The sequence below is a fragment of the Paramormyrops kingsleyae genome, chromosome 19, assembly GCF_048594095.1.
Source record: "Paramormyrops kingsleyae isolate MSU_618 chromosome 19, PKINGS_0.4, whole genome shotgun sequence".
NCBI classification, from domain to species: Eukaryota; Metazoa; Chordata; class Actinopteri; order Osteoglossiformes; family Mormyridae; genus Paramormyrops; species Paramormyrops kingsleyae.
In genome coordinates this window covers 25,896,533-25,911,976 of record NC_132815.1, presented here as the reverse complement: position 1 = coordinate 25,911,976, position 15,444 = coordinate 25,896,533, and the positions used below count along the sequence as shown (strand labels likewise).

General features: G+C 41.7%; 1 protein-coding gene, 1 long non-coding RNA gene and 1 pseudogene across 3 annotated transcripts; all 3 read right to left on the bottom strand.

Moving 5' to 3' along the window:
- Positions 1–855: 855 nt before the first annotated feature.
- Positions 856–1,976, bottom strand: LOC140580918 (uncharacterized). The gene is made up of 2 exons (XM_072702638.1): positions 1,122–1,976; positions 856–870 (listed from the first exon to the last, which is right to left on the bottom strand). The coding sequence occupies exons 1-2, from the start codon at positions 1,974–1,976 to the stop codon at positions 856–858; spliced, it is 870 nt and encodes a 289-aa protein (XP_072558739.1).
- Positions 1,977–8,648: 6,672 nt separating this feature from the next.
- LOC140581147 (uncharacterized) lies at positions 8,649–11,888 on the bottom strand. 2 transcript variants are annotated; one of them, XR_011984197.1, is made up of 5 exons: positions 11,824–11,888; positions 11,222–11,377; positions 11,013–11,102; positions 10,508–10,631; positions 8,649–9,418 (listed from the first exon to the last, which is right to left on the bottom strand). It is a non-coding gene; the product is annotated as an uncharacterized lncRNA (long non-coding RNA). The 2 variants fall into 2 exon arrangements; XR_011984196.1 differs by having other exon boundaries at positions 11,013–11,377.
- A 2,271-nt stretch (positions 11,889–14,159) lies between these two features.
- LOC140581194 (mitochondrial pyruvate carrier 1-like) lies at positions 14,160–15,122 on the bottom strand (annotated as a pseudogene).
- Positions 15,123–15,444: the final 322 nt, after the last annotated feature.

Below are 15,444 nucleotides of genomic sequence, written 5' to 3'. Positions count from 1 at the left end.
GGGCGGAAGCCAGATTGAAATTTTTCATAAAGATTGTATTCATTGAGGTGAGATTGGAGCTGGGAGGCAACAATTTTCTCTAGGATTTTTGAAATGAAAGGGAGGTTCGATATAGGGCGGAGATTGTCAAAGTTATTGGGGTCTGCACCAGGCTTTTTGAGTATTGGGGTAACAGCAGCAGTTTTCAAGGATGAAGGAACAATTCCAGTGTTAAGGGAAGAGTGAATAATACTGGTTATAAGAGGAGCCAACGAGGGCAAACAGGCTTTAACTAACACTGTAGGGAGGGGGTCAAGCTGACAGGTGGATGGTTTAGATTTTTGAATGAGATTTGATACATCAGTTACAGAGGGAATGGTGAATCTTGAAAATAGCTGACAGCTAGACAGTGAAGTGAGTGGGGAGTTAGCTACAAAATTAGAAGCTCCTATAGAGTTAAGTTGTTGGTGGATATCAAAGATTTTAAGAGTAAAAAAGGACATGATATTGTTGCAAAAATCAGTTGAGTACATATGGGGGGGGAATGGATCAGGGGGTTTTGTAATTTTTTGAAAGAGAGAAAAGAGAGATCTGGAGTTCCCTTCTCTAGAACTGATTAAACCGGAATAGTATGTGGATTTGGCTGAAACTATGCTGTTCTTATAAAGCAAAATATGATCACTGTACATTTCTTTGTGTATGGTAAGACCGGTTTTCTTATACAGACGTTCCAGCTGCCGTCCTTTGGCTTTGAGAAGGCGCAGATTGGGACTAAACCATGGTGCTGTTTGAGAGAAAGAGACAGAACGGTGTTTGAGGGGAGCAAATGTATTAAGAAGATTATGGAGGTTGTCGTTATAGTGTGAAACAAGTTCTTCAGGGGTCGAGGAGCTGTGGATGGGTGAGAGTTCATCTATAGCAGATGAGAAACTATCCGGATTAATATTACTAATTTTCCTAAATGCAATGTCACGAGGAATACAGGTTTTTGAAGCAGACACATTAGCAGTAAAAGAAATAAACATGTGATCAGATTGAGGAAAAGTATTAGCTTTGCAATTTGTGGGGGTGACACCAGAACAACAGACCAAGTCCAAGATATGACCTTTAGAATGTGTAGAAAATTTGATGTGTTGTTGTACTCCAAAACTATCCAGACAGGAAGTAAAATCTCTGGAAAGAAGGTTGTTGTCATTGTCCATGTGTATATTAAAATCACCAACAATTATCATATTTGGAGTGAGTACAGAGAAGTGAGTGAGTAGAGCAGTAAAGTCATTTAAAAAGTCCTTATTTGGCTTAGGTGGCCGATAAACAGTGCATATGATGGTGGGAGAGGAACCAGGGAGCTGTATTGCTGTGTATTCAAATGAATGGAAGAGTTGTGCTGAGAGAGGGAGGACTTTCCACTGCTTCCGGTGAATTATCGCGAGACCACCACCCCTCCCTGAGTTGCGAGGTTGACAAACGTAAACAAACTCAGGTGGAGTGGAGTCATTAAGCGAAACAAAGTCATTAGGCTGTTGCCACGTTTCAGTCAGGCAAAGAAAGTCCAACTTACGGTCGGAGAGGAGATCCTGAATGAGCTGCCCCTTGCCAGTGAGAGAGCGGATGTTTAGTAGACCGAAGTTGACGCTGGAGGTGCCGTTTCTGATAGTGGGCTTGGCCGACCTAGCAGGGTGTGCTAGCGCGTTGTGGCTGACAGTCCGGTAGGTATTGCGTGGAGGACGTCGAGATCTGGACCAGATGGACTTTATGGAGTTAGTGTCATTGATGTTGAAGTTTCGCCGGGACCCTCGGTGGATGTACCTGCGACGGGGCTTGAGAGCGATGTCTGGATGGAGATGCAGAGACACGGGTGGAGGGACAGATAAGTAGAGGCGAAGCCTAAAAAGTTCGCTTGCGGAATACTGCAGCAGAGCTGTCGCCGGGTGGTGAACAATGGATAACAAAATCCCGGTGAGCACAGACCACACACACAGCCTGTAGATCCACATCTTCAACAGCGGAGCGCTGGAATATAGCCGACTTAAAGGCTTAAAGGTCCCGATGTGGTAAAATCCAAACAGACAGCAGCAGCGTGAGCATGAGACACCCGCAAATGTTATTAAAATATTAAAATATATCAAGGTACGATTACACTTTAGGTAATCGATTAGAAGTTTAACAAACTTAAAAAACAAAACTTAAAAACAAACTTAAAATAGTAAACCGCTGAGTAGCGGCAGCCAAGCGCGCCAGCGTTCACTCACGACCAAAATTAGACTCTCAAGGGGTCTAGCTTATCTATGAGAGGTCCATATGATCCCTCCTTGCAATGCTTTGCAACATATTCGATGGCCCACTCCATCATTGTAGGTTCTGAGTATAAATTTAAACTCTCACGGTATAAACTTACACAATTTACCTACAGTGGTGGTTTATCTCAAGGACACAGGGTTACAATGTGGGGAACCCTGCTGGTGCTTTCTTACCAAAGCCCAGTTCCTCTACAAACACACCTCCTGTTTACCCTCTATCACTAATAAACAGGTCAAACCAGGAGAATTCTCATGCCTAAGTCTTGAATTACTCCCTATTTCCTATATTACTTTACTGTTTGTCTCAGCGGACGTCTGATATCACAAACCAGTTATACTCACAAGCGTGATTCTTTCTGGGTCCTTCGGTTCGCAGAAGAAGGTGGCACGTCTGGAATGAAGCTTTCTGGTCAGTCTTCTCTCTTAGGTGAAGAAATCTTCTCTCTTCTTGAGGAAAATATCAGCCAAAAAAAGGTTCCCAGATGATTCTTCCAGTTGTTAGCCCCTTCTCCTGGCTGGCTCGCCAATAAGATGTAAGGAATCCACTTGCAGAGTCTCCGCAGTTTCAGCAAAATGGTGGTTTATTGAACAGTAAAAATAATATAATGTAATACAGTGTAGACATACACCGGGTACGGAAAGGCAGCTCAAATACAAATTAAGGGCAGTTCTTCACCCCCCTTTATACCCCAAAAAGACCCTCCCCGCCAAGGTGCTGTGTGTAGATGTTGTGAGTGAATTTACATATAAAGAGTGACCCCCTGGAGTGTGAGGATCCTGAGACAGGGACGGGACAGGACAGGACGGGGATTTCCCGTGAGAGCAAATGGTAGCTCAGCCACTTCTCTGGCCTCTGTCAATTGAATTATCTTCCTTATCACCTTAGTGGTGCCAAATGGAACCCCTATTCTCTCCCAGACTTCCCCCATGTTCATAACCTGCTAACATTGTCTGTATTCAAATGATCAACCAAGAACATTGGGGCATCTTTACTGCTTTTCCTTACATTCACTATTAAGTAATGTAATGCTCCCTAAAGTTCCATTACTGCGATGTTACTCATAATGTAAACCTAATGTTAATAACTTAACTGATCCGATTTCAAATGCAATTGTAGTGGAAAGTGTACGTGGCAGCAAGTCAAGATGAAATACTCACCTAAAGGATTATTAAGAACACCTGTTCAATTTCTCATTAATGCAATTATCTAATCAACCAATCACATGGCAGTTGCTTTAATGCATTTAGGGGTGTGGTCCTGGTCAAGACAATCTCCTGAACTCCAAACTGAATGTCAGAATGGGAAAGAAAGATGATTTAAGCAATTTTGAGCGTGGCATGGTTGTTGGTGCCAGACGGGCCTGTCTGAGTATTTCACAATCTGCTCAGTTACTGGGATTTTCACACACAACCATTTCTAGGGTTTACAAAGAATGGTGTGCAAAGGGAAAAACATCCAGTATGCGGCAGTCCTGTGGGCGAAAATGCCTTGTTGATGCTAGAGGTCAGAGGAGAATGGGCCGACTGATTCAAGCTGATAGAAGAGCAACTTTGACTGAAATAACTACTCGTTACAACTGAGGTATGCAGCAAAGCATTTGTGAAGCCACAACACGCACAACCTTGAGGTGGATGGGCTACAACAGCAGAAGACCCCACCGGGTACCACTCATCTCCACTACAAATAGGAAAAAGAGGCTACAATTTGCACGAGCTCACCAAAATTGGACAGTTGAAGACTGGAAAAATGTTGCCTGGTCTGATGACTCTCGATTTCTCTTGAGACATTCAAATGGTCGAGTCAGAATTTGGCGTAAACAGAATGAGAACATGGATCCATCATGCCTTGTTACCACTGTGCAGGCTGGTGGTGGTGTTGTAATGGTGTGGGGGATGTTTTCTTGGCACACTTTAGGCCCCTTAGTGCCAATTGGGCATCGTTTAAATGCCACGGCCTACCTGAGCATTGTTTCTGACCATGTCCATCCTTTTATGACCACCATGTACCCATCCTCTGATGGCCACTTCCAGCAGGATAATGCACCATGTCACAAAGCTCGAATCATTTCAAATTGGTTTCTTGAACATGACAATGAGTTCACTGTACTAAAATGGCCCCCACAGTCACCAGATCTCAACCCAATAGAGCATCTTTGGGATGTGGTAGAACGGGAGCTTCGTGCCCTAGATGTGCATCCCACAAATCTCCATCAACTGCAAGATGCTATCCTATCAATATGGACCAACATTTCTAAAGAATGCTTTCAGCACCTTGTTGAATCAATGCCACGTAGAATTAAGGCAGTTCTGAAGGCGAAAGGGGGTCAAACACCGTATTAGTATGGTGTTCCTAATAATCCTTTAGGTGAGTGTATAAAAACATCCTGTCAAGTGGTAGGGCTATGTATTTATATTTCTACTCATTATGAAAGATTTGTTGTGTCTAGTCTCCACTTAATAGCGTGTTTCTATGTTTTACAGCTAATAAGAAAAAGTGTAAAATGACACTTAATAGAAGGTGAGCCATTGTTTAACAAACAAATGATTTACAACAGGACAAAACAGAAGCATATGTGTAGTGAGAAAACGACTAGGAACCTAGACCGCGGTTAAGTTAGCGTCATATTCCATATTCAGTTTTCTGGCTTTAATAACCTTTAATGGAATTAAGATGGGGGCGTTTGTAATGACAGAATTATGATGTCCAGTACACAGACATCGATGCACACCAATTATTTTTGCGCTTCAAACCATTTCATGATTTGTGCAAAATCATGTTAATAGCTAATATTAGAGGTGCTGTCACCTGTAATGACATGGTGGTTTAGCATTTTGGGCTCATGGTGATTGTTATACACCCCTTTGTTTCCCAGATTGCTTTACGTACGAATTTTAATTTTTGAATGTTCAAATGTATCCGTATAATGTGCAATGGGACAATATATGAATGGGTTAAAAACTTTAAAACTAGACAAGACACATCCAGTGGAGTGTGCTTTGATCAGTGGACAACAGGGAACAATGCACACCCCCTTCAGAATAACTTTCTAACAGTTAATTAATACATTGTATGCATATTATATTCCATTGCTCCATTTCATACATATTGACAGAGAGAGCCCTTCACGATTTGTGCTAATGTCGTATGGATCATCCAGGTACGCCGGCATTGTCTTCGGGGAAATTGTAGTTGGAGGGGCGGTATTCATATAGGGCTGGCTTACACAGAAACCTTGACTTAACCAAGAACAAAAACTGCTCGGAGCAGGTTTGAGAATTAGCGTAAATTGGCATAGCAGCATGCCTCAAGTAAAACCTACCCACCTTTCGTACTACGGGTTAATCGCGAAGTTACACCACACGTCATCAAGTTACTCGCAAGGTTACTCCGATAAGCCAGTAACCCCGCTTCGTAGTACTGGCCACGGGGCAAATGCAAACATAAGGTCAGCTACGAGCACAAACATTGCCATCACACCACCTCAGCAGCAAACTAGTGCGACTAGCACCACAATGGCTACAGCAGACCTTACTGTCACCAACATCGACTCCCAAAACTAGGGTGACCAGATAATCCATGTCAGGGAGGACACTTTGAGCTACATCAGGTTTTACAAACTAATTTCAAACTGAAAGGCTCCTGTGCTCGGCTAAATAGTTCAGCTCTTCTTGTGCTTTGACTGGTTTGTTTCCTTGACTGAAAGACTCATCCAGCTGTTTCACATTAGCATTAGTGACACATGCATGATTATAGGAGACCGACCAATCAGCACACAGCAAGAACTCAGTGCTCAAGTAAAATCCGGGTCCTTTTAATTGAAATGGTAATTTACAATTCCTGTCCTATATGAAGTGTTTTCACTGGTGTCCTCCCTGATATGGATTATCTGGTCACCCTATGTATTGGGGAACTATTCAGAAGCATGTACACTGACTCCGATATAGCTAAAAGTTTCACATGTGGCAAGGATAAGACTGCATACATGATTCGGTTAGACATTGCGCCACATTTTAAGAAATTACTTATAAACAAGGTATATACAGGTAAAAATTGTTAAACTTCCCCAGCCAGCACATTCATGTGGGGCCCGCATGGGAAACCCAAGTGGGGCCCAGTCAATTTTGTCCACAGTTTCCATGGTGGCCCCACATGGGTTAGCCCACATGGGCTAATGATGGGCCCTTAATGGGCTCCATATAAGGCCTATATGGGTAACCCAGCTTGGTCTTATGTAGCGCTCATTTGGGCTACAGTAGATACATCCTATTTGTCATTTCACAGAAAACCCCTAAATACCTATTGTATTTAATAGCACACTGATTAATTGATTAATGAACTGCCTCATTAAATGCAATTTAATTGTTAATCCATTTATTAACTTTTTAAAAAATATTTTAAATATTTATGAATCCTTTAGGAAATTCTGTTTTTGCCATTAAAATATAATGAATTGCTTTACTAAGTAAATTTATTTATAAATGCATCTAAAACTGAGCATTTAGTTATAATTTAGTAAAAAAAAAAAACTACTTCTTTATCAGTGACATCTGTTGTCCTCCATACTAGAGTACTATGATGTCACAATGCTTGCCTGGCTCATGTTGGCAGGTCTGGGATTTAAAGCTCCTAGGATTTATTATTATCAAACCTTTGTGCTTTATCGCATTTCACCGCGCTGTGATTTCTCGCTAAACGTGATGGCGCCGGTGTGTGTGGCCTGCCGTCCGCTGCTGTCAGCCCTGCTGGTGTCTCTGTCTGTGTTTGTCTTAATCCTGACATTTATTTCGAGCAAAGTCAACTGTCTACGGATCTATGATCGGCAGTCACTCCTCAGCATTCGCTCGTCTTACGAAGACCTGACGTATCGTGGTTTTGGTGGAAAGAACATTCCTCCCCCTGTACTTCTATCGGATATACCTGCTTGTATATTCCGCGTTCCTGTCCCGCGGCCAAACTGGAGGCGCAAACGCCGGGGTAAGCGCAGTGGTCTGCTGGTGAAGAAGAAGCTCCATCTGTCACTGACTCCTGGTTTTAATCATTGGACTCTGGCATCGCATTGCCCATCTGATCGCAGCCGTTTTGTGTCCTGGCGCTCCCTGGAACCTGCGTACACTTGGCTGAGGCCGATTGTCGCTCCCCCGGTGGAATTCCATACCGATCGCGTTCGCTCACCTCGCTTTCGCAGAGGAGGGGTGAACCTGAGTAGTCTCCGGCCAGTTGGTCGGGCACCCCGGAAGGAGAGTGAACCGGCTTCTATCAGGATTGCATTAGTGAATGCACGATCGCTTGGGAATAAGACATTTATCCTGAATGACTTCTTCAAAATGTACAAGTTGGATCTTTTGTGCCTTACAGAAACCTGGCTAAGCGCTGGTGAGTTGAGCCCCTTCGCAGAACTTTTACCGCCTGATTGCACATACTTGAACTCACCGAGGACAACTGGACGAGGTGGTGGTTTAGCGTCTTTTTAAAAATTGTATTAAGTGCAAACAGTTGCTGGATGTCCAATACTCCAGCTTTGACTTGAATGTGTTTGAACTAGACTCCCCGCAATGGGTATTATGTGCTGTGATTTACCGTCCCCCGAAATATAATAAGGATATAAGGATTTTTCTTACTTTCTGTCTGGGATCATGGCCAAATATGATCGTGTTTTAATTGTTGGAGATTTCAACATTCATGTTTGTTGCCCCTCCAAACCTCTGTCAAAGGACTTTTTAAATCTTATTGACTCTTTTAATCTTGTTCAGTCTGTGACTGGCTCTACTCATATATTGGGGCACACGTTAGATCTGGTGCTTTCCTGTGGGCTCCCTGTGCAAAACCTTAAGGTTCATGACACTGTCTTTACTGATCATATGCCTGTATTATTTGAGATCCCTTTCTATGCTCATGCCGCTAAAACTTGCGCTTCTACACGCCGGTGCCGTATTATTAACCCTACCACTGCTACTCGTTTCACTGAGGCTCAAACTCCGCTTTATCATGATATTGAACAAATTACCACTTATTTTTATTCTACCTGCTGTAACATCCTGGACAGTGTTGCACCTTTTAAAACACTGCGCCCTAGAACCAAAAAAGAGCCATGGTTGACTGATACATCTCGCTCAATCAGACAAGAGTGTAGGAGGGCAGAACGCAGGTGGAAAAAAGATAAGTTATATGTATCTTTCGACATTTTGAAAGAAACCTGGTTTAAATATCAAAAAACTATTAAATCAGAAAAAACTAAATATTTTTCTGATATTATTCAACACAACTCTGACAAACCACATGTTCTTTTCAATACTATCAACACTGCTCTCAATAACCATCAGCCTGTGGAGTTAGACACCTCCACAGTGAATAGTGAAAAATTCCTGCAGTACTTTGTGTCCAAGATTTCTAGCATTAGAGCTCTTATAATCCCACCTTCTTTTGACCCTTCTATTTCTGTCACTTGTACTGGGACTTTCAGTCAGTTTGAGCCAATATCATTCTCAAATTTAAGTAAAATTATTGGTCAATTGAAAATTTCATCTGGTCCAGCAGACACAGTTCCTCCTCTTCTTATTAGACAGACAATTGAAACTACAGGTCCCAGTATATTAGAGATTATGAACTGTAGCCTTGCCTCAGGTGTTGTGCCAAGGAAATTTAAGCATGCTGTAGTTCAGCCGTTGATTAAAAAACCTAACTTAGACACTTCAATCCTCTCTAACTACAGACCCATATCTAAACTACCATTTTTATCTAAAGTTCTTGAGAAACTCGTGCTACAACAATTACAGTTTTTTCTAGATATGCACCCTTCCAATCAGGTTTTAAAGCCCTACACAGCACTGAATCAGCACTACTTAAGGTTTTTAATGATCTATTACTAGCAACTGACTCTGGAGATTCTGCTATCCTTCTTGATCTCACCGCTGCATTTGACACTATAGATCATGACATATTAATCTCCCGTCTGGAGCATTATGTTGGTATCAGAGGCACTGCTCTGGAATGGTTTAGATCATACCTGACAGACAGAAGTCTTTCTGTCTGCCTAAATGGATCGGTATCTACCTCTGCACCTCTCCCCTGTGGGGTTCCTCAAGGGTCCATTCTGGGGCCGATACTTTTTTCCCTTTACATGCTCCCCTTGGGATCTATTCTGAAAAAATATAATATCTCTTTTCATTGCTATGCAGATGATACGCAAATTTACATGGCATTAATACGTAATGACTCCCACTCTTTTAAACGTTTACTTGATTGTCTAGAGGACATCAAAGCCTAGATGGCTTTCAATTTTTTAAACTTTAATGAAAACAAAACCGAGGTTCTAGTATTTCGGCCCAGTGCTGCCTGTGATGCATATGTAGACCTAGGCCCCCTAGAACCATATGTGAAAGACACGGCAAAAAACCTTGGCATAATTCTTGATTCTAATTTTAAAATGGAGAAACAAATAAACACAGTTGTTAAGTCTTGCTTTTTCCAATTATGGCTTTTATCCAAGGTAAAACCCTTTCTATCATTCAAAAACTTTGAAAGGGTTATACATGCCTTTGTTTCATCTCGCCTAGACTACTGCAATGCCCTGTATGCGGGCATTAGCTGCTCCTCCATATCCCGTCTTCAATTAGTTCAAAATGCTGCAGCCCACCTTCTAACCAGAACGCGTAGGCGTGAGCATATTACACCTGTGCTCGCAGCCCTTCATTGGCTCCCGGTCCATTATAGGATTCATTTTAAAATTCTATTATTCGTTTTTAAAGCTTTACATCGTCTGGCTCCCTCCTACATATCAGGTCTTTTAAAAGTTCATACACCATACAGGGCTCTTAGGTCAGCTGACCAACTCCACCTACTCATTCCTCCATCTAGGCTAAAAAGCCGAGGTGATCGGGCCTTTGCAGTGATGGCACCGAAACTCTGGAATGAGCTGCCATTGCACATACGCCTAGCTCCTTCTTTGGCTGTTTTTAAATCTCATCTTAAAACACATTTTTATGCCCTGGCATTCAATACACCATGAATGTGTTATTTAATTACCAGTAATTTCATTTATTTACTTATTTATTTATTTTTGTATTTTGTTTCATGTTTTATTTTGTGTCGTCCTCTCCATTTGTCTACTAGGTCGTATTTCCATGCTTGTCCAGCACTTTGGTCAGCTGTTATTGTTGTTTTTAAAGTGCTTTATAAATAAACTTGACTTGACTTTATGTTTTCATTTAAAATTCAGCTTGACACTTACCAATCTTGGTCACCACCTCGGGTCCTCGCAATTCGATTCCCTCCCCTGTCCTGGGCAACAATTAGCTACTTTGACACCGTTCTTTCTTGTAATGTTGCTTGTAAGAGCATTTTTTACAAGCCACCTGTGAATAACAGAGCAAAAAAATGTTATTACTATTAATATTTTGCCAAAGTATTTTTAAGTGTATAAGTGAACACTTTCTTATGACTGAAAATTTAGATTCTGCTTAGAGCTAGGCGATATGACCTTAAATCAATATCATGATTAATTAAAAATAAATCATTTTACCTCAATTATGATTAATGATTTTTTCCCCCTCATAGTTCACTGACAAAGTTAGTACTGTTAATATGTAAATATGCTCAACTATTAAGACTTGAATATTTTGTTCTAATAAAACAGTGCATATGTTATCTGTGGTTTTAAAATAATTTAAGGAAACTGTTTGAAAAGGACTTTTCGCCAATGTACTTTGTGTCATGATTGAGCAATATAGTCTTACCTCCTTCTCCGCTTCCCTTTCACCATTCCTCCTCCAGATTCTGACTTTGTGTGCTGGTCTGAGTTCCCCTCAGACTTCAAAAGTTTTGTTCTTGCATGGGCATAGTTTCCGGTAGATGATACATAAAAAAGGGGAATGCTATCGTTCCCTGTTTGTTTTTGATTTAGAAGCAATCGTAATCACATCATTATAACTACTTAAAGTATTACCTGCTTTTCCCAAGACACGCACTTTAAACTGTGGCCAGTCTGTACTCGGAAAAATGTCTTCCTTCGCTGCCTTGCTGATACTGACTTTTCCTGGTGGCCAGTAACAAGTATCTTCTGGTCCTTTGCATTAGCTCACAATACATTTGCGTTTTCTCCCTGGTGACCCATGTGATCAAAGATACGTTAGAAGAGAAGGGATCTAAGTAGATGTTATGGTAACCTGTTGTAATAAAGTTTTAATTAAGCAACAGCAAACTGGCCGCCCAAATGTTTTTGAATGTCGCGCTATCTGCCTGCACTACCTTCGCGATCTACCGGTCGTTCGCGATCGACGTATTGGGCACCCCTGTGCTAAGCGATTTCCCTCCAAGAAGTACAGCTAAAAATATAGCAAGTATAGCTAATTTACCAAACTAACACCGTTACCTGCAAAATTCCAATATGACAAGAAGGCTAACTAAACAGATTTTATTAAAACTTGGAAAATCCCTGGAAGCCGATCCGTTAGACACAACTTTATTACTGAATATTAATTTAAGTACAACCCAGATATGTGTAAAAGTAATGTTTCACTTTTAACCCAAAAATACTTTAGTTTATACCTGTTGCACACTGGCTCGCCTCAGATTCCGAGTGATGGAAAGTGCCAGAGAAAGAGGCGGGAAAGTCCGATGAGAGTTGGCGGGCGCGTGCGGGGGGCGTGGATGGCTGCGACGGTATACGCACGTGCGCTTTTGTATTATGTTCTCTCAGCCTCATACACGGATTCTTTTGCTGAGTAGAAAACTGGTCGGGCAATATAGCATGTAGGCCTTATAAAAAATATATTTTATTAAAATTGCTCAGATGTACCAAGACATTAGCCCATGAATAAACAAACAAACAAATGAATAAATATATGCAATAGATGCGGCCAGAGTGCGAATTACCTCTCCATAATTGGGGGGTACTGCCTTCATAACACTTCTATGACCATTATGGTCTGCTACCGCGTCAATATGAATAGTCGCCACCAGAAGCAATGTTAAGAGTGCAAGATTCACTAGGGGAGTTTACTAACATGTATGCAACACACGGTCATGGTCTGGACATGCAACAAAATGAGAAATCACTTTGTCGAGGTGACACTCGAACAGAAGATCTCATTATCCTTATCCCAATCCAAAAGATTTTGGTTTTGATAACTCCCAGGAATTATCCTAGAAGAAGTACAGTATACTAGTAAAAGTAATAAGCCTATACATTTACAAACAGCCTGGTCTGGTCCAGCAGTCTGCTGTTATTCCTGCCCTCTCAGTCCCCCCAGCTCCAACAGCCTTCAGAAATAAATATGAGTTATTATTGATAACATTACTTTATACATATGTTAAAAAGCAGAAACTTCAACAAACATGAAATCAACAATAAACTACGTCTATTTATCAAACGTGTTACATAATACATATTGTATTTGAAAACTTTTCAGCTTTACGATTTCAGGAGAGCGCAGCCCCGCTGTTAGGAACATTACGCTTTTTGGTTACGGGTGTTAGCTTTGCTGCTGCTATTAACAGGAAAGGCGCATTAGCGCAGACAAAGGGCTGCATACGCCGAACTATAAACGTCTTACTTGGCGGTCAAAGGCGTTTGACGTTCATTGGCGTGGGAAACGACGGTTCTACTACTAAACCACTAACTAAAAAGACTACAAACGCTGCGCCGGTTAAAATAAAAGCACCCCGTCAGGTTTTAAATAATAACTTAATGTTTTGGCTGTCGGTCCGGGTCCATATGGGACAGCTTCTGGGTCCGGAACCGGTCCGCGGTCCGCCTGTTAGTGACCGCTGATCTAAACCATCAGCTACAAAGATAATAATTTAAGAGGTAGACTTGACATGCCAGAGCAGTGATAAGACCGGAGGAAATGGTGTAAGACACAATAACCAACAGCAATCAGTAAAATAAGTGATTTTTGGGTCAGAACCTATTCTTCGGGGTGCCATGGTGGTGCAGTGGTTAGCACTGTTACCTCATACCTTTGGGACACAGGTTCAAGTCTCTGCTGCAACTCTAATGTGTGTGGAGCTTGCATGTTCTTCCCCTGTCATCATTGGGTTTCCTCTAGTTACTCTGGTGTCTCCCCACAGTCCAAAAACATGCTGAGGTTAATTGGCTTTACCAAATTGCCCATAGATGTGCATGTGTGAGTGTGCCCTGCAACCCCCACTACCCAAAATAATGCAGGCAGTTTTAGAAAATGGATAAACCTACTCCTCACTGATCCATTCTTTTGTGATCTTCTGCTTTTTGCATTGACTGAAAAATGCAGCAGACAGCAATAAATACCTAAAGTAAGAATCTCTGTAGACCTGCTAGACTGAGGTAAAGACCTTGACCTGTACTGTACCTCTGCAGAGACTGAGGACCAGTCTTCCTGCTAGTGTAGCACAAGCTAAAATCCTGGCTTCCTTTAAATCAGAGCTAGATAAGATTTTAACAACTCTGAGCTATTAGTTAAGTTCTCCCCAAACGAGCTTGATGGCCCGAATGGCCTCCTCTTGTTTGTAAATTTCTTATATGTTTTCCCCTCGCACTTTGCATGGGCAATGAATTGGCCTTAGTAACGTGTGGATTCATAAAACAGAAGAATGAAAGACATGAACACACATATATATAAGTATATATATATTATATTTAGAAGGACAGGAGGAGGGGAGATCCCACTGAGAGCACGCATTCCACAGGCTCATTTTGTGTTTTTCTGCTCTATTCTGAAATGGAAGAAAAAAAGCATTCATGAAGAACACAGACCTATAAAAGGTACCTGTGTGACACTGTTAAGGAAGGATCTGACTGGAAGAAAAGCTGGCTGAATGATTGCCTGGCTGCTGGCTGCAAATGCTATGTCAAGCAGTAATGTGGCATTAATCGACAGATAAGGGGTGATGATTAAAATATACTAGAGGGAGCCTGGTGGGGGCTTAATGTGTCGCATGAGCTGGGCACCCTGGATGGTCTGTGCCGTCGCATTTGCAGCGTGGCATGCCAATAGGAGCCAGTTTCGGGGCTGCACTTGATATGCGAACCTCATGAAAACCATTGAGTAGCAGGTAATAGCTGGAGAGACAGAGGTCAGGCAGGGGTCAGAGGCCGGAAAGAAGGAGAGGAAGTCACCGCAATAACAGCAAGACTAGGGAGGTGACACTCGAACAGCTCACAGCAACAAGCTTAAAACCTCCTTTAAAAAGTCCCTCTGGAGTCCCAGTTGACCCCGTGGACGCTCACACAGACGGAGGTGAGCCCTCTGCCTCTTACCGAAGGTCATTTGGCCACTTTTGATGTCAGGGCTCTTTTTCATATCCATCATGGTCGCAATGGGCAGACCCCCAGTTAATTACTGGTACCCAGAAGTGCTGAAATCAAACAATAAAACACAAACTCAGAGCTGATCTAACATGTAACAAGCAGGGTGAAAGTACCAGTAAAGAAATTCCAGAGGATGCTTACAACATATTAGTATGAGATTACTAAACAGTAGTCATAAAATTATATCTACAATAACAAAAAAATCAATTTGTGACTTTCTTACCGTGCTTTTTTTGGAAGGTTTTCCTAACAGGCACATTTAGATCACGGAAAGGCAAAGAAAACAAGCAAACAAACAAAAAAAGATTAGAAGTGCAATTCTGTGATCACTAGCACCACTTCTGCAATTATGGACCCTAATGTAAGCCGTGACTTTATGGTAACATCTATAACACAGCAAAAAGTTTAAGCTCCACATACACTGATGGCAATCCACGAGGAAATTTCACATGTTGGATTTTTACATAAACTCTGGATGCACATACCTCCTCATGTACTTCCAAAACTCCTTGGATTTTAGCTAGTTTATAGCTTTCTGAAACAAAATGCCTGCCATTTTAAATTTGATATGCATGCATCTATGTCGCCCTTTGTTCAAACTGAAATGTGAAGGTGAATTTGCCATTTATATAGGAACGCAAATGACGTTCCTATGATTCCAGAACTTGTATACGTAAGCTACTGCTTATGTAACTGACGTAACTATTTCAACATCTCCTTGGAAACGGTCTGGAATGGTGCCTGCGGTTCCCGAACACAATCCGTTCCAGGAAAGTGGTCGTGAACCAATTTGTACACGAACCAAGGCAATTTTTCCCATAAGAAAGCATTGAAATTCGATTAACTCGTTCAGAAGCCTATCAGATCTTGCTATGTAC